Source organism: Leucopleurus acutus (genome assembly GCF_964270905.1).
Source record: "Leucopleurus acutus genome assembly, chromosome: 6".
NCBI lineage: Eukaryota > Metazoa > Chordata > Mammalia > Artiodactyla > Delphinidae > Leucopleurus > Leucopleurus acutus.
In genome coordinates, this window is record NC_139149.1 from 80,697,491 (window position 1) to 80,716,577 (window position 19,087).

Here is a 19,087-nt window from a genome sequence, read left to right on the forward strand (position 1 = left end):
AACAGGTCAAGGTGAGGCAAAGAAGTCTAATGTCTACATAGACAGGTAAAGCAAGTAACCTGGAGCAGCAGTATGAGAGTGTAACCTGATAGGTTATCTCTCCACAGCATACTGTTAAGCAATTTTCATTTCTGAACCAACACTTTTAGAGTTCAGCAATGTCCACACTTTAATTATGTACTTACATAGAAAGTAACCTATATTTTAACAAAACTAGAAGAGAACAACTAGAGGTAGACTTTCACACAAACAGAAAAAAAAAAAAATCCAGAGCCAAGTAATTAAAAATAATCTAAGTACAGCTTTTTAGTTTATCATTTAAGTTCTCATTTGATTACTAGGCAGATAACTTTTATGCAACTGAGAATGTGCTTGGATTGAAGCACAATTCCAAGGGTTTAAGACTAAAGCTAGTTGTTACTTTACTAGCGCAGACTGGGAATGCTGCAGAGATGGTTGTGGTATTTTAACAATATTATGTATTCAGCTTCAGTCATTTAAAACCAGTATGACCCAAGATCTTCACTCTAACTTTTAATGCAGTAGTAAGAGCAATGCTCCAAGATCTAACGATCCAACTACTGAAATCCTACCAGGGCATAAGAGAATGAGAAATACTGCTGAGACAGCTACATATATTTTTCCTTAGTATACAGACAGGACAATAAAAATATCAATCCTTTCATTCAATTAATATATATAAAGTCCATTCCAGGGCCAAGGAATTATGCTAAGCCCTCAAGAAAAATGATGAATCAAGCAGACATAGCCTCTGCCCTCATCAAGCTTAAATAAAATTTTAAGATATTTTTCAAGAATTCAAAAAAGCAAGCTGAAAGAAAACAAACACAATGTGGTATTTCTCTACTCTCCACTGCTGGCAAAATACTTCAGTAAACTCTTTTATCAGTTACCTGTGTTTACCAGAACAACCACGTGACATTATAAAGCAAGGCAACAGAACAGATCTGCATAGCCTAGACAAAGAGAATCTAGCAACCTCTCAAGATCCAACTCACTTTTGTAATAGGTTTTTGCAGTTATTGCAACTCAAAGACAGCCCTTATTATGAAAATTGCCAATACTGCACACTACTTACTTTGGTGTCTAGGGGATTCTGATTCATTCACTAACAGACTGAATAAAGTATTATTCAAATTCACCCTAAAACACCATGTTGTTATAACCTAGAAGGTGTCAAAGAACAATTTCAGGTCATCTAGTAAACACCCCTAACTCAGCTAATTTTAAAACTTGTATTAAAAATCTTAGAAAAAGTCACTCAGAATTTACTAACTCCTGAAGTGCACAGAAAAGAAAATGCTACTTGATTATAAAATTTACAGATCTAAAAAAAAAATCTATCTACAGTAAAAAATATGTCCTCGATGGCTGCTAAAATCATTAGGTGAAAGACTGACTAGGAACTTTATAATGAATGGATCATGCCAATATGACCTGAGTCCACTGATATATCAGTCCACTGATTTTTGTCACTAAAAGTGGGACAACCAGATATTATATACCTCCCGATATGATAAGTATGCAGTTCTACTTATAAAACATTCATACCATAAAAAAATGAAGCTATTCAAGATTCTAGATCTAACTACCAGTTTACACAAAACAATGGCTAGAAATACATGTTAAAAGATACCACAAGAATACAATCAACTAAACCCAGAACAAATGTATGGCATGGGGGAAAAAAAGAGGGGGCTGTTAAAAAAAGACATAGGACACATGAATCAAATGCAATGTATGTACTTTTTGGATTCTGATTCAAACAAGCTAACTTAAATGAACAGAGGAAAATTGAACATGGACTGGATACCGCATGATATTAAGGAATAAGTAATTAATTTTGTTGCATAAAATAATATAATATTATTATTATATAATATTAGTAGTATTATAATAATATGTAAAATTCTTATCTGTTATAAAAACATACTGAAATATATATTGATAAAATGCCTGGATTTTGCTTTAAAAATGCTTCACTCAAAAAATGTGAGGAAGGGATAAATCAAGTAAGAATGGCAGAATATTGATAACTGTTAAAGCTGTGTGATGGTTAAGTAAGAATTTATTATATTCTCTCTCTACTTCTGTATGTTTGAAAACTTCTATGATAAAAATTGAAAACATTTAAAACAAATTCTCCACATGACTAGTAATACTTCACCCATGGACCTTAATTACAGAAAAGGGATTCTCCAATAAGCCAAATGGATAATTTGCACTTTGGCAAGGATTTTTCTCAATATAATACTGACATTCTGATTTGGAATTTAGTAGGAGTGTGGATATTTTAAGCCATCACTCTCAGGGCCAGATTCTCTTGGGATAAACTACCCATCCAAATTTTAGGCTGAGAGATGGTAGTCTGTCTCTGGTGAGAGACGCAAAACTGTGGCAATTCCACTAAAATTAGTATTCATTAGCACCTAGCCCACAGTGCCTGCCTACCATCTTTTCTAAAGACTTTACTATGTATCAAATGGTGCTATCAACCAACTAAGTAATATATTAGATCCTAGTCCTAAAAAATACAAATAATCCAACAAAAGGGAAATAAGGGAACTTAAATTATGAAAGATGCAAATATAAAGTGAAGAATCCTAGGACATGAGGGGAAAAAAATCAGAATAGAGAGAAAGGAACCCAAATTGGGAAACAAATTCCTGAAAGTAAGAAGTGCTGATAAATTATTACTTAAACAGACCTAATATAACAAAAGCATGCTAAAGCATCTTAACATATTTCTAGCATAGTAGGTGCTCATTAAAAAGAAATACACAAACAAAATCATCATACTGATACTGTAAGTCTAGACAACAGTGTTAACAAAAAGTTACTATACTATTTTAGAGAATATTTGGTATAAAAAGTACTGCAAATTTGAGTATGGAAGCCATGGGAAAAACAGGATTTACTTTATAAAACAAAGGATAGCTTTGCTTAAATATATCTATTCTTTAAAATACTAATAGAATTTTAGAATTAAAGGAGCTCTGAACTGAATTCCTTCAACCTAAACATAGTGAAACTAAAGTAGAAAAACCTAAACTAGAGGCAAAGGTACAAGCTAATAGTATAGATATATTATCAGTTACAGAAGCATTTTGATTAGTACTTTTCAATCAATACTCTCTGTTCCAGATAAATGTTTTTCAACGAATTAGATTTAATAATAGTTCATAGCTAAAGATGATACCTACTAGATACTAGTTGAATCTTAAAAATAAACAACAGTTAGCCTTTTAAATTTACATAAAGTGTATCAATTATCTTACCAGCATGGTGCTCTGACAATAGACATGAGTGTAGATTTTTCTATGATTTGCAAGGGGAAATGTAAAATATATCTTATCAGATTCCTAAAAAAAGAGGGAAAACACAATAAATTATGAGTAGATAATTTCATCATTCAAAAATTCAGATAAAGTAATGAATGATTATTCTAATTAATTATTTTAATTCTATCATTCTTGGTGTTGTTGAGAACCAATAATCTAGGAATGGGAAGAAGATACAGATGCAAGATAGATCAGGTATAAACTCTGTAGGCCTGAATTTGTCTTGGAAGTATCAGTATGAATGCATGTTTTTTTTGTTTGGGTTTGGTTTTTGGCCTTATGACCAAGATAAAATACATTTCTTAGCTCTGTTTACTGAAAAGGCCTTAGAAATGCTAACTTACTAGCCATAAACATCTCTAGTTCCCAAATTATGGTTTGCAGATACTGTTTCCCAAACAATAGGAAGAGCTTCTTTGAGAAAAAGCAGATTCAAGGTCTGGGACGGGAGATGATACACAATGAGCTAAAATACTTTCTCATACTAGACAGTGAGGAAAATATCAAAGACAACTAAAGAGCAGCTACATCAAAAAGATTCAGGAGCCTACCTTGAAATGGCTTCCACTGGTCAAGGACAGAACAGTTTTAATAGCAATTTTAGTATCAAAGATAGAACAATTTTAGTATTTTAGTTTAGACAGAAACACAAAAATGTTTAAGCTCATAATAACACTGGAGGAAAAACCCCCCAAAACATCTTATGGTCCCTGATGGAGGGTGTTTGTGAGCCAACTCACTACTCTAAAAACCAGTAAATATAAGATCCAAAGAATTATCATTTTTTTCCTTTGTAATTTGTTCTACTTTTGATAAATTTAGTAGATGAGAAGTTTTTCTATATAGTGTTTCAGTTAATAAATGAAGAAGGAATAATCGGAGTCTCATTGCTTTTGTACTCCCTATTAATGACTCTAGGCCTTCTTCATCAATAGCTGCTAACATCACAAAAAGAGAGTCTAGTAAAAACAAAAACAAAACAAAAACCTGAATCTGCTGAAGCATCTAGATCCAAGATCCAGCTACCAAGTCACAGGAAAGAGTAGGGAAAGGAATATACTGGATGACATTACAGGAGTGCAATCAGCAAAGTCAAGACTGTGTGAAACTCTATGGGACAAATGACTAGCTTTTTTTTTTCCAACAAATAAACTGCAAGGAAAAAAAAGGGTGAAGGAAGTATTAGATATTAAAAGAGGAATAAGAGACATATCAACAAATAATACGTACACCTTGTTTGTACCCTGATTTAAACAAACTGGAAAACAAAGAAACAACAAAAAGTTTGACAGTTATGATAAAACTGGAAAATTGAACAGACTAGATATTAAGGAATTATTACTAAACTGATTTAGTATGGGAAAATAACGGTATCTTCTTTAAAAAGTCTAGCTTTGAAAAATAAATACTAAAATATTCTTGAAAAAAAATTTTAAATCCATTGGTGGTATACTTACATTGTAAGCCACATAGGTCCATTTGGACACTTTTACTGGAACCCACATAGATGTCCCTAAGGTAAAAGAAATGAATTTGTTTGGCTTTTTAAAAAACATTAAGTGATTTCTTTTACTGAATCCTTCTCAATCACAACAGGATTTGAAAAAGAAGCAGTTTCCTGAACACTGGCTATTTTAAAAAAGAAAATCTAATGAGATGTTCTCTATATGCTCATCACCAAGGAGCATTCAGATCATGTAAAGCATTCAAAATCTTTCTGATGTCTAACTCTAAGAAGTATCAACAGAAGAAAACAAATATTTCATTTTCCAAACTAAGTAGAGCATGACAGATACATATAAAAACAAAATGTACCAGCAAAAGATATGCTGTTAAACCGAAAGACTGATACTGAGAAACTAAGTCAAGAATAATATAGAATTTATTTTACGTGGCTGTCAGGAGAATAGAGACATTTAACGCTTTTAAATTTTTCTCCTGTCATGTTATTTTCAGTACAAAATTTTATCAGCAACATCTTTTTACTTTTACATTTTTTACTTTTCCCCTCCTTAGCCAAGAACCTCATAAGAAACCAGCATAGGGAAATTAATAAAATATAATAGGATTATAATACCTGAAGCATTACAGTTTCAAAGAATTTGTCTGCTAATGACAAATTTACCTAAAAATAATACTCAAGACTCTACTTAAAATTAAAACATGCTATTTCTACCGACCTGTTAAGTCAGAAATTATTGATGGATTTTCCTCAAAGTGTTTTGCTGGGTGTCTTATGAAGTGGTGATTCAAAACTGACAATTTCTTCTTGGGATTTTGAGTTATCTAGAAAGAACATTGATACATTCTGTATCCTTTTATATCCACTGTGATGACCTAATGAAACTTTGTTTCAAGTAATAATAATAAGAGCCAACAGTTACTTACTGTGGGCCAGGCGCCGTTCTAAGTGCTTAACATGGGACTAACTATGTTTTGAGTTAGTTTCCCTGTATATATGTTTGTTTCTCCTCCTCAACTATATGCTTCTTGAGGAGTAGGAATCATATCCTAACATTTTATTGTCTAACATTTAGTTTAGTATATCATATACACTGAGTTTGTGAAAGAGAGCTCAGTTTCATATTATTTTGATTCTTAGCAGTATTAGTCAAAAATTTCTCATTTGTCCCTTAAAATGTATCTGTAAAATACTTATCCATCCAGAATTATAATTTATTACATGCTAGTATTAGCATTTTCTTACCTTAGAATTTAACGGAAAACAAGATTTGATTTGTTAAAATTAGTTTGATGTATAATTTTTAAATAATATACCTGAGATTCACCTGTTCTTCATTAGTTGAAATGGGGTTTTTCCTAAACCTACCAAATGTCATTTAAAATACAAACTGGTCAAATACAAATTTTAATTGATTCTACTGTTGTATATAGTTGAACAGATTAAACACATTGGCGATAGAGTCACAATTAAAACAAGGTTGAAAAACTGAAAAACATTTACATTCCATGACTCCATGATTCCAATGTTAACAGTGTTAACTCTATGAAGCTGATTTACTTTAATAAATATACTAACTTAAATATGGTACCTTGTGGTTTAAAATGTGGTAAAACAGATCAACTTGTGTCTCTCTTTTACCGCATTCTTCAGGAGAGAGCTAAATATCTATCTCTCCCTAATAATAGTTATGCAGCTTCCTGAAGGGTTAAGGAAAAAAATATAGACACTACCCTACTCCTAAGAGAGAATGCTTAGGAGCAAGGTTAAGACACAATGATAAGGAAGCATTACCCAGAGATTTGCTGAGAAAGAAGCCACACATAATAGTCTCTCAAAGAACTGGGGCCTCCAGGAAAAAGAATCCAAAAATATATGCCATAATGGAAAAAATTACCAAAAATACAAGGAACGTTTTCTCCAAAAGGAGAAGCCAGAGTTGTAGTTCTCAAAACATGCTTCTATGGAACAGTGATGCACTGCAAAGTGACCTGAGGTGAAAGGCTGCTTACAATGAATAATGGCAATCTGTTCCCAATTCACAGGAAAAAAAAAATTAAGTTAATAGAATTCTCTGAATTTTGCTGAAATCCTTGGTGCCCATTACTATTTATCTGCTGGCAGACAAGAAAGAGATGAATGAGTAATATGATTTCCAGGTATCGGGCTAACTGAACAACTTAGAAAATCACTAGTTGGGAGAGTTTATATGTAAAATATCAATACAGAAAAGGTTTGACTCTAGAAGTACATAATTTAAGTTCTGGTGAGCTTGTGTTATTCAATGAATGTAGATATTTTGATCCTACTGCATAAGGATATTTGTAATAAGTATTTCCCTTAAGGTAAAAAACAAAAAGTCAGAAGGACATATATTAAATTTTAAACAGTAAAGGGGAAGAACTGAGGAAGATTTAAGGTATTCTTTCACTTTTTCATTTTTATTGCATTCTTAATTATTAATAGTTATCAAAGATTACAGATAAAAATACAGATATTTCCATTTTCAAACTAATTACAGTCAATATAAGGTGTAGGCTTCTATTTTCATCAAAGTAAAAAAATGTATTAAATCTATCACTGCTCTAACAAAAGCTTTTACTTCACTGAAATAACTTTTAGTTTAAAAATACATACTTGTTTAGTATCAGCATCAATAAGATCAAAGAATGCTCGAATTGTGGTCAATTGTAATTGTTTACACCTAAAGAATAAAATAAATGTTACAAATGAAACTTTCTTTAAAAATATACTTTTAATACAAACATAAATAATTCTATTATTTAATGGAATATATGAATTTCCTTTAATGCTACAAACTCTAAAATTATTTAACTAATTATCATTATTAAGCATACATCTTAAAGCTGAAACCTATAAAAATAAAGTAAATTAAATCTTCCTGGATATTTGAGAGTATAAGTGTCAGGCCCCCGTCTTCCCTACATCTTCCTGTCTACCCCAGATACAGACATATTGTCTGCCCCACCTTCATAGGTCTGAACTGTTGTGGTTCTTGCAAACACTACTGATTGCACAGCCAGAGGAAGGTGAAAAGAGAATCTTTAAGCCAATGCATACAGAGAGAAAATACTAGGATTTATGTATGTCTTGACCCTTATTTAACCTATTTCTTTATTTATATTAAGGGTAAATCTAATTCCTACTTGGTTTTCCATGTGCTGCTCTAGAACGGGCAATGCTGCATTAATCAAGTCCGAGTTTGGTGATTGGCCAAGAGCTCAGAAAGTCCTACCACAAGTATCTTTGATTCTGCCCAGCTATGACAAATTCTAAAATTCTGACATTATCATTTGAGACTGATGCTACTGGTTCTTCAGGAGATGATTTTATAGGTTGTCAAGGACACCTTGGTTAAACTGAGACAAGAACAAAGGCTTAAGTTCTAAACCCCTAAGTTAATCTTTCTCCCAAATCCTTATTTATTTATGGATAAAGCTCTAAGAAAGCTAACTAACCAATCAATTCATTGATGAAAGGACCACCAAAAATTGCCAAAATAAGTTATATTAACTTACCATACAATGGAGAGGTGGTCTGTTGAAACCCAGGTCTTAGGCACTGCTGAACTCTAAATGGAAAGAAACAAAAATCATACTTAAGAAAAATGCACTTGTGATTCTCCAAAAGGCTTGAAATTCTTATAGGCTAATATTGAGAAACATGTAACATTAGTTTCACTATTTTATGATGCGCAGAAATTTTTAAACGATGCACTCTTGTAAAAGGTGATCCAAAAATATTAAGATATTGAATATTTCCTGCGTAAAATAATTCTTTGTCATTACTTAGTCAAGCTTAAATTACCCCTTAAAATTATTAAAACATCCACAGATTACTTACTGAAGTTTACTGTCTAACTCTTCATTACTCTAATAAGAGGTTAAGTTTATGATTCTTTAATAAATCACTGTGTATATATAAATTATAATAGATATTTCAGTAATTTTAGTTCTGACTAGACTATCATTTAATAAGTTCTAAGATGTTAATTCTAATCAGGATGTGCCTGAGAGATACCTGTGCCTGAGAGATACCTAGGCCTGAGGAGATTTTTCAAAATAAATATGCCTAATCACAAAACTACCAAATCGGACTCTTGTAAGTGGGGTCCAGACTTATTTGGAAAAAAATCCCTAGATGATTAGCATATATACTACTGGTTAGAGACAGAAGGGCAAAAGCCTAGCAAAAAATATAACTATTTTCAGAAGGCTTCCTAACAGTGGCACAGCACCCTCCAAGAACTAGAGACTTCTATTTATACAGGGTAATGACCTCCCTGTGAACAGCATCTTACATACAATGGGGAAACATTAAGCAAATCTGATATTATTTTTCATGTCATTTCTCTCTCTACACTGTCAAAGACACATTGAGATGCCCTCACTAGAACTGTCAAAACAAAATGAAAATAGGAAACTAACAATGCTGTATGCAAGAAAACTTAGAGGCCTAACATGCCTCTTTGTTTTTTAAAAATAAATTTATTTATTTATTATTTTTTTTGGCTGCATTGGGTCTTTGTTGCTGTGCGTGGGCTTTCTCTAGGTGCGGCAAGCAGGGGCTACTCTTCGTTGCAGTGCACGGGCTTCTCATTGCAGTGCCTTCTCTTGTTGCAGAGCACGGGCTCTAGGCGCGTGGGCTTCAGTAGTTGTAGCATGCAGGCTCAGTAGTTGTGGCTTGCGGGCTCTAGCGCGCAGGCTCAGTAGTTGTGGCGCACGGGCTTAGTTGCTCCGCGGCATGTGGGATCTTCCTGGACCAGGGCTCAAACCCATGTCCCCTGCATTGGCAGGCGGATTCTTAACCACTGCGCCACCAGGGAAGCCCTATGCCTCTTTAATTAAAAAAAAAAAAAAGGTATTTGTAACAAAAAAAGGTATTTATAACTTCTAAGGAGTCATTGAGTCATTGTCACCATTGTACTCTGCAAATATCAATGTATATTTGGGTTGGAGGCTCTAAAGTTGAAGGAATCTACAGATTACTTAATGAATTTATAAGCATTAGCTATCTCATTTAGGAAATGCTGCTGGCAACTTACTTTAAAAAATTAAGACAACCAGAGTTCACTGTGGTTCTAAGGTTAGATGCTCAGTAAAGTAAGAACTCACAGTAGACATCATTTACTATTAACAAGGACAAAAGCTAGTTTACTTTCATTCAGTCTAACGAATGCATCTGTGTTAGAACTGAAAAAAGGAAAGTCAACACACATCATAAAGGTAGTTGCGGGGCTTCCCTGGTGGCGCAGTGGTTGAGAGTCCGCCTGCCGATGCAGGGGACACGGGTTCGTGCCCCGGTCCGGGAAGATCCCACATGCCGCGTAGCGGCTTGGCCCGTGAGCCATGGCCGCTGAGCCTGTGCGTCTGGAGCCTGCGCATCTGGAACCTGTGCTCCGCAACGGGAGAGGCCATAACAGTGAGAGGCCCGCGTACCGCAAAAAAAAATTAAATTAAATTAAATTTTAAAAAAAGGTAGTTGCTCATTACCTTTGTGATAAAAACTGTTAAATGTCCACCAAAATCTTCTTCCTTTTTCATAGTTAACTAGAATGCATGTCTCAGCCTCTCTTAATCTATGGTGTGACTAAGTTTTCTCTAATGGGATGTGAAAAAGAGTGATGTGTGCCATTTCCAGGCCTAACTGCTCTCCTTCATGCTCTTTCCCCCTTCCTGTGGATTGAAACAGTGATGATTAGAGCAACCTCAGAAGTAAAGCATTCAAGAAGGGGGAGCCTACTATCAGCCTGGGTCCCTTAGTGAGACTCTTCAAAAACCACCCGCCACGTAAACGCACACCTAGGGCAGTCAAATGAGTGAAACATAAAATTCTATTGTGTTTAAGTGCCATTGCCTGCATGAGTGAATATTACAGTAGTTCAGCCTACCCTATGAATATAACTAAAGTCTCTAACTTAAATAATTTTTCTAGTCCCAATGGATTTAATGTCATCTAACTGTTCTTGAGATAATCATTAAAAAGATTACTTCTTAATAATTGTTTTTTTAAAGAGAACATACATATATAAAAGACTGTAGATTATTTGAGAGCTAAAAGCTAAGTAATTAAATATTTAAAAACTAAATAAAACTCAGATTATACAATAACCAGCTTTGAGGAAGTTCCATAATAAGTAAAATAATATTTTCATCAGAGATAAAGACATATAAGCTGCCTTGAACACAATACATTATCAAATGGCTTAGAAAAGAGGGAAGGACACGTCCGCCCCCCCGCCACACACCATTAAAAAGACCAAATTCTTTAAAAGCTGGAGGAAAGGGTATCAATACAGCATCAAGCTCCAGACCAAGTCTAGGAAATAAGTTATATCCAATTTTATATGACTAAAACATCTATTTTTATACTAAGGAGTTCATATTTAGAGTTTTGAGAACTTCTAGCACATACCTACCCAAAATATTCAGCATCAAAAAACAAGATTCCTACCGATGATGAGGTTTGAGAGATTTAGTAAATTAGTACTAATTACTTCCAAAGCTATTATGGCTATATCACAACTCCTTCAGTTATAAGAAAATGGTGGATAAGAGCAGAATAGCTTAATAATTTTTGTTCTATGTATGGCAAGCATTCAGTAATACCTATTTACTGAATGAACAGCAGTAGGTGAACTGAGCAAAGGAGTATCTATTAAGAGAACAACTATGAAACAAAGAACTATCATCTAAAAAGCAAAAGGAATGCTATAAATTTTCTTTTTAGAAATTAAGTTATATTTGGAGATGACGTGTATACTGAGTTTAAAAGTTAAGCTGTTAACTAAAGACTTAAAGGTTAAACATACAAAAATAAGTCCTAAAAGGAAACCTGAACTTATTTTACAGAAGCTGTGTATCCCAGTTAAACACCAAATACTTGATGTCCTAGCAGGGAAGAATAATTAGCAAATTAATTAATCAGAGCTCTATCTATACTATCAAAGCTAATTTTTAAATTTTAAAATCAGTAAACCTTCATTCAAGTTTAAAATTCAAGAGTATGTGAAATGTTTGATCTTCCATTACCACTGTATACAGCATACCACTGAGATACACCCGGGGCCCCTGGACTTCAGTCCATACTTTTTTATACTTAAAACTCTAATCAATGGATAGGAACTTATTTTGAACAAGAAACAATCATCTTCATAAATAAGAGTCATTTGCACAAAGTTTCTACGATCCTTTTCACCTTCCATGGATGTAAGTATCCATGCCTCTGTCTTCCCCAAATATTCATATTCATTGTTTCATGTTCTGTCTCTCTCACATACTCATACACATGCACACTTGCACACACACAGTATACCAGACCAACTCAGGAATCATTTCTAACCGATTACATATCATTTCTCCTTTCATGCTCCACTGTGTCCATCATGTTACTACTTTAGTAGAATCTTTAAAAAGATTACCACAACAGATAAGGCACTGGGATGATGGCTTAATTTTGGTAGAAAAGTCAGTCCTGAACGAACTTGGTAATCCCGGAATCCTCCAGCTACAGACAGTGTGGTTAAATTTATGTGTCTAGCATTCAGAATCCAATAGTTGTTTACAGTCATATAAAAATCTGGTGGGAAATAAAAAAGACATACATTAAAAATCAGTAACCATGCTCTGCAACAATAACCCATCTATAATACTAATATTAAACTGAATTTCTGTTTAAGCCATCTGAATTGTCTATAAGCAATGCCATCCACATTTCTCTATTTTGGGTAAAGTCAGTATCTTTACACATACTCTACTTTCCCCATCAGAGTACAAATACTAAGAGTTAGTAAAGGTATCAATAAAGAAAAAAGATAACCCAATTTCATTAGCTTTGACAAGTCCATAGCAAACAGGTCTCTACATTCCACAAGGATGCTGCTTGTTTATGAGCCACATAGTAGAGAAAGAAACCCCCGAAATTCTTCCAAAGATATAAATCTACTATGCTAAGGAGTTATATCAATAGATCTTCCTAATCATGGCTGTGTCCCTGCTTATAGGGCTTAGCAACTCTCTACTGCAGCCACTGTAGTACTGGTGACCAAACAAAGTCCTATTTAAGTTCTTAAAATACAATCTATCAGGACAATGACAGTCACATTAGTCTTGGGACTCTCCGCTGCAGAAAATCTGATGCTTAAGAAGATTCCATCCATTTAGTGTATCAAGTGGTGCAGACAATTTTTCCACTTTATCTATGGAAGATGAGAAAAATTTAGTGTTGAAGATCTGAGGCCAGGGCAGCGGAGTTCTCATTTCCTATTCTGATTATTAAAACTTATTGCATTTTTTATCCTGGCATTTGATCCCATTGATGGCTTTTAACATTTTGGAACAGCAAACTTCTCATTAAAGATTTCAGTAGTATTCACTTAGATTGAGACAAAGCAGACCCATTCCTAATAACTCCAGGGCTTGGGATAAGAGCTCCAATGAGGTATACATGCCATATGTCTAAATACTTAAAAGTCAAACTTCCAGCTAACAAACTTAAATCAAATGTATTTTCTCTGCCTACCTTGACAAATATATCATTGAAATAACCTGGAAGGCCAGGTTCAAATTAAGAATTCTAGGACACCTCAGAGTTGGACACCAGATTATGGCAGCATAGGGAGAGCATATCTCTGGCCACAGATTGCTGTGGAGATCTGCAGCAAAGGGGGAACAGATCACTGTGCTCTCTTCTTCTTCCCATCCACATTCCATCCTGCATCAGAAAGACCTCCTGTGCACATCAAAATTCTGTCTGTACCTCATGCAGAGCCACCCCTTGGCCATAACTCAAGCTCAGGATTCTACATACCTGTCCTCAGGATAGATCCAAGTAAGAGGCTAAGGGAGTGGGCTTCAGGCATATGGGCAAGAAAAGTCTGAAGGACTGGCTACCTGGATCATAGTCCAGCAGTAAAGGTACAGCCTGTAAGTGGGGAGGCTGCTTGGCCTGTACACTCCACACCCTGTGGGGAATGGCAACACGAGAGCAGGGCCCTCTGAAGTACAGAGCTCAGTACAAGGCTTCCTTTCCCCTATTTAAGGACAGCATTTCCACCAAGTATAAATAGGGAATCTACTTCTGGAGGTCATATGGGTCTCCTAAAAACTTAAAATCCACCCTTGAACTTTTGTTTTTTCATTCTAATTATGGCTTAATGCAATAAAAAATAAATACAGAATAAAAGGCATAAGAGCTTGCTAATTACTGGAGAGGCCCCCTGACCCTAAGAAGCACTTTCAACCTAAGCCATTTAGAGACAGACCATCAGTATCCTTCAAAAACAGTAAACCTGACTCTCTTGACAGTTCTTTCCTCAAAGAGATTTTTAAAATGCATTTTGAGTAATTATAACTTAGCCTGCATGGCTCATCTACATATACCACGTAAAATGCAGTAAGGGAAAGAATTCTCAATTGTGGTGACAAGTATTATGGCTTGTCTATACCTTTAATTTTTTCCTAAACCTATTATAAATAATAATTTATAATTATTAGAATCAGTAAAGCATATTTAACCAACTTCAATAATAAAACTAAAGACTTTTATTAGAAGAGTTCTACAGGCAAAGTTTTAAATGTACTAAGGAAAAAAAATCAAACTTCTCTTTAAGTGCTACTGCACCAGATATTCCAGCAAGTAAGTTACTCCTTGGCAATGTTATGTTAAGATGGGTGCTTTGGAAAACTACTTTGGTTTGGAGTCACTAGGGTATATGTCTCACTTATCTGTAAACAAAATTTTCACCACAATTAAGATAATGCAAATTTTTATAGGGTAAGAAGTTGTGTAAATTTACTGATTAGGAAAAATAATGATTTCTTTCTAAAGATTTTCTTCTACACATACAGCATTCCAAAAAGCAGTGAATACTTGACTTTCTTTAATAAAAAGTTGAGATAGTAGGCATTTAATTCTTATTCTGTGACATTATCACTATTTAATTAGATGACAACAATCATAAACACCTACTGTTCACTCAAAATTCCCTGCAACATTACAGTATTATCCATAATTTTATTTCCTCTGTTATCGTAATGTAACTCAATTCAGAGGCAGCATACGTAAATGTTAAAAGCACAGGCCCAGAAACAAGCTTGCTGGAGTCAAATACCAGCTCCACTATTTTCTTGCCATGTGACTTTGGGCAAGAATTTTATCTTGGCCTCTTTTTTCTGTCCATGGACATGGCAATAACAATGGTACCTACCTCAAAGAACTGCCATAAGGATCAAATGATACAATAAGCATGTAAAGTTCTTACCACAATATCCAAAATATACTAAGAGCTCTACAAAGATTAGCAATCCTACCTTACCTCATCATATAAAGTGTTAGCAGACCTATTTATTAAAAAAAAAAAAGCCATTTCTACTATTTTACTTAAATATAAGGTTATTTTGAATGAAGTACCCAGAGGAGTTAACAAAAAAAGGAAGTATAAACACACTTTAAGAGACCAAGAGTCATCCTCAAGAATAACTAAAATGAAGCTCAAGTGCCTAGGGGTTATAAGACACATGTTTTCCATGTTAAGATGCAAAAGGCAGAGAAAATTAACAGCAGTTTCAGTTATGAGCCTAAGTTGAAAGTCACAAAAAGAGATGCTCAGAATTGGAGGTGCTGATTTAAACCTAAGCTGCTTCACACATGGATAAACCTGTAGTATACTCTAAAGGAAGTAGTAGCTGCAAGGATCTGTTTAATCCTAAACAACAATGGGGAGGTCAGTTAGTGTTTATGTAACAGTACTCACCTGTAATGAAACGATCTAATGGCATCACAGGAGCAACATGAGGTGTTGCTTGTGTAATAAGAAGATTGATCAGATCCTGCTTAAAATTTTTCAACGTAAGCAATGCTCTTGCAACAAGGCCACCCATAGAATGACCAATTATCGCCACACTTTTTGGAGCAAATTCTTGACCCTATTTAAAAAATCACCAAGGCATGATTAAGGATTAATATCATAATAAATATACTAAATACTTCTCTCTACATAGGAGCAATTTCATAGAAAAAAGAAAATTAAACTATTTATATAACCTCCCATAATAAGATACAGAAATACATTTTCATATATTTGTAATTAGTGTATACATATTTTGTGTTTTGCAAACATTTTTAACAGCTAGGCTTTGGTTTTCTGAACCAAAATCAGAACACTTGGTCTAGCAAATCATGTTTTTACCATTTGTTATACTGTATGTAAGAGGTGTAATTATATTTGGTGTATACCAGAATATTAGATTTCATAGGATATATAAAGTCAAATCATTTATTTGAAACTGGAAATAGCACAAAAAAGCCAGAACAGTTACAACTGCCACAGCAATATACTACCTCATCATATTGATATATCCTATCTCATCAAATTATTTCTCTATTGTGTGCCTGGGTTTAAAAGGAAGCCAGCATTCCACAACATCTATTCACTGACAATTACATATTTTATTTTTTAAATGTTTGTTTTTTTTAACATCTTTATTGGGGTATAATTGCTTTACAATGGTGTGTTAGTTTCTGCTTTATAACAAAGTGAATCAGTTATACATATACATATGTTCCCATATGTCTTCCCTCTTGCGTCTCCCTCCCTCCCACCCTCCCTATCCCACCCCTCCAGGCGGTCACAAAGCACTGAGCTGATATCCCTGTGCTATGCGGCTGCTTCCCACTAGCTATCTACCTTACGTTTGGTAGTGTATATATGTCCATGCCTCTCTCTCGCTTTGTCACAGCTCACCCTTCCCCCTCCCCATAGCCTCAAGTCCGTTCTCCAGTAGGTCTGTGTCTTTATTCCTGTCTTACCCCTAGGTTCTTCATGACATTTTTTTTTTCTTAAATTCCATATATATGTGTTAGCATATGGTATTTGTCTTTCTGTTTCTGACTTACTTCACTCTGCATGACAGACTCTAGGTCTATCCACCTCATTACAAATAGCTCAATTTCGTTTCTTTTTATGGCTGAGTAATATTCCATTGTATATATGTGCCACATCTTCTTTATCCATTCATCTGATGATGGGCACTTAGCTTGTTTCCATCTCTGGGCTATTGTAAATAGAGCTGCAATGAACATTTTGGTACATGACTCTTTTTGAATTATGGTTTTCTCGGGGTATATGCCCAGTAGAGGGATTGCTGGGTCATATGGTAGTTCTATTTTTAGTTTTTTAAGGAACCTCCATACTGTTCTCCATAGTGGCTGTACCAATTCACATTCCCACCAGCAGTGCAAGAGTGTTCCCTTTTCTCCACACCCTCTCCAGCGTTTACTGTTTCTAGATTTTTTGATGATGGCCATTCTGACCGGTGTGAGATGATACCTCATTGTAGTTTTGAGTTGCATTTCTCTAATGATTAGTGATGCTGAGATCATTTCATGTGTTTGTTGTCCATCTGTATGTCTTCTTTGGAGAAATGACTATTTAGATCTTCTGCCCATTTTTGGATTGGGTTGTTTGTTTTTTTGATATTGAGCTGAATGAGCTGCTTGTATATTTTGGAAATTAATCCTTTGTCAGTTGCTTCATTTAGAAATATCTTCTCCCATTCTGAGGGTTGTCTTTTTGTCTTGTTTATGGTTTCTTTTGCTGTGCAAAAGCTTTTAAGTTTCATTAAGTCCCACTTGTTCATTTTTTAAATTTCCATTTCTCTAGGAGGTGGGTCAAAAAGGATCTTGCTGTGATTTATGTCAAAGAGTGTTCTTCCTATGTTTTCCTCTAAGAGTTTTATAGTGTCTGGCCTCATATTTAGGTCTTATCTGCTTTATTACAGCAGTCTGGAACCGAACCCGCAATATCTCTGAGGTATACCTGTATTTCTCCTCCATTTGCTCTTTAGCTGCATTTGCTTTTTTGTTGTTGTTACTCTAGAAATTACAATATACAGCCTTAACTTATCTACCAGAATTAATATTATACTTCTTACGGCAGTGGAATAATTCTATTTACTCCTCTTCCCATCCTTTTCACCATTAGTATATATTTTCCTTCTAAATAAATTATAAACCTCATAAGGAATTCATTACTGAAAATAAACTTTTTAACCTTTTAATTATGAACCAATCAGAGAAAAGTTGGAAAAATAGCACAGAGAGTTCCCATATACCTCTCACCCAGTTTTCCGCAATGTTAACAGTTAATATAACCATACTACAATGATCCAAAACAAGAAATGAACATTGGTGCAGCAACAGAATTGACTGCAGACCTAATCTAAGTTTTACCAGTTTTCTCACTAATGTACTTTTTCTATTTCAGGGTTCCATCCAGCATCCCACCTTGCATTTATTGTTATTTCTCCTTAGTCTCCTCTAATCTGTGACAGTTCTTCAGTCTTTCCTCATTTTTTATGACATTGATGCTTTTGAAGAGTACTGGTTAGTTATTTTATAGCATGTCTCTCGATTTCGGTTTGTCTGAAGTTCTCCCATGATTAGAATGAGGTTATGCATTTTTGACAATAATGCCACAGAAACTATGGTGCAGCGTGTCAGGAGATTCATGGTATCAATATGTCTTATTACTGGTAATGTTAATCTTGGTTAAGATGATGTCTACCAGGTTTCTTATTGTGAAGTTCTTTCCCTTTGTAGGTAATAAATATTTTAGAAAAGATACTGTGAAACCATGTGAATATCCTTTTCCTCCTCAAACCTTCACCTACTGATTTTAGCACCCATGATGAATCTTGTCTGTAGCAATTATTACTGTGCCGTTCACCTAACGGGAATTTTTTATTTCCCTCTTTCCTTCTACTAATCACAAAACTGCCAGTTTTTGTTACTCTGACAATGTCTTTATTTTGTCCTCATTTTTGCTAGATATACAGTTTTAAGTTGAGAGTCCCCTCCCACCCCATCATCCTCCAAAAACCTTTAAGATGCTGTTCTATTGTTTTGGGCTTTCATTATTTCTGATGGAGACCAGCAATAATTTTTATTGTTTTACCTGTAGGTAAAGAGCCTTTTTTTCTCTGGCTGCTTTTAAGATTTTCTCTTTACTTTGGTTTTGAACAATTTGACTAGGATAAACTTGGGTGTGATTCTGTGTTTATCCTGCTTGACATTCATTGACCTTCTTGATCTGCCGGTTGAAAATTTTAATCAGAATTATAAATTTGGGGTCTTTAGTTCTTTGAATATTATCTTTCTTTTTTAATAAATTTATTTATTTACTTTTGGCTGTGTTGGGTCTTCGTTTCTGTGCGAGGGCTTTCTCTAGTTGCGGCAAGCGGGG

General features: G+C 34.5%; 1 protein-coding gene across 1 annotated transcript in view; it reads right to left on the bottom strand.

The window, feature by feature from the left end:
• PGAP1 (post-GPI attachment to proteins inositol deacylase 1) overlaps positions 1–19,087 on the bottom strand; it is a 70,874-nt gene that overhangs the window by 34,448 nt on the left and 17,339 nt on the right. Inside the window, exons 4-10 of the mRNA XM_082841911.1 lie at positions 15,599–15,770; positions 12,266–12,423; positions 8,364–8,416; positions 7,462–7,528; positions 5,543–5,648; positions 4,820–4,875; positions 3,300–3,383 (exon numbers count right to left, since the gene is read on the bottom strand). Coding sequence (XP_082698037.1) covers positions 3,300–3,383; positions 4,820–4,875; positions 5,543–5,648; positions 7,462–7,528; positions 8,364–8,416; positions 12,266–12,423; positions 15,599–15,770 — 696 coding nt within the window. The remainder of the gene's footprint in view (positions 1–3,299; positions 3,384–4,819; positions 4,876–5,542; positions 5,649–7,461; positions 7,529–8,363; positions 8,417–12,265; positions 12,424–15,598; positions 15,771–19,087) is intronic.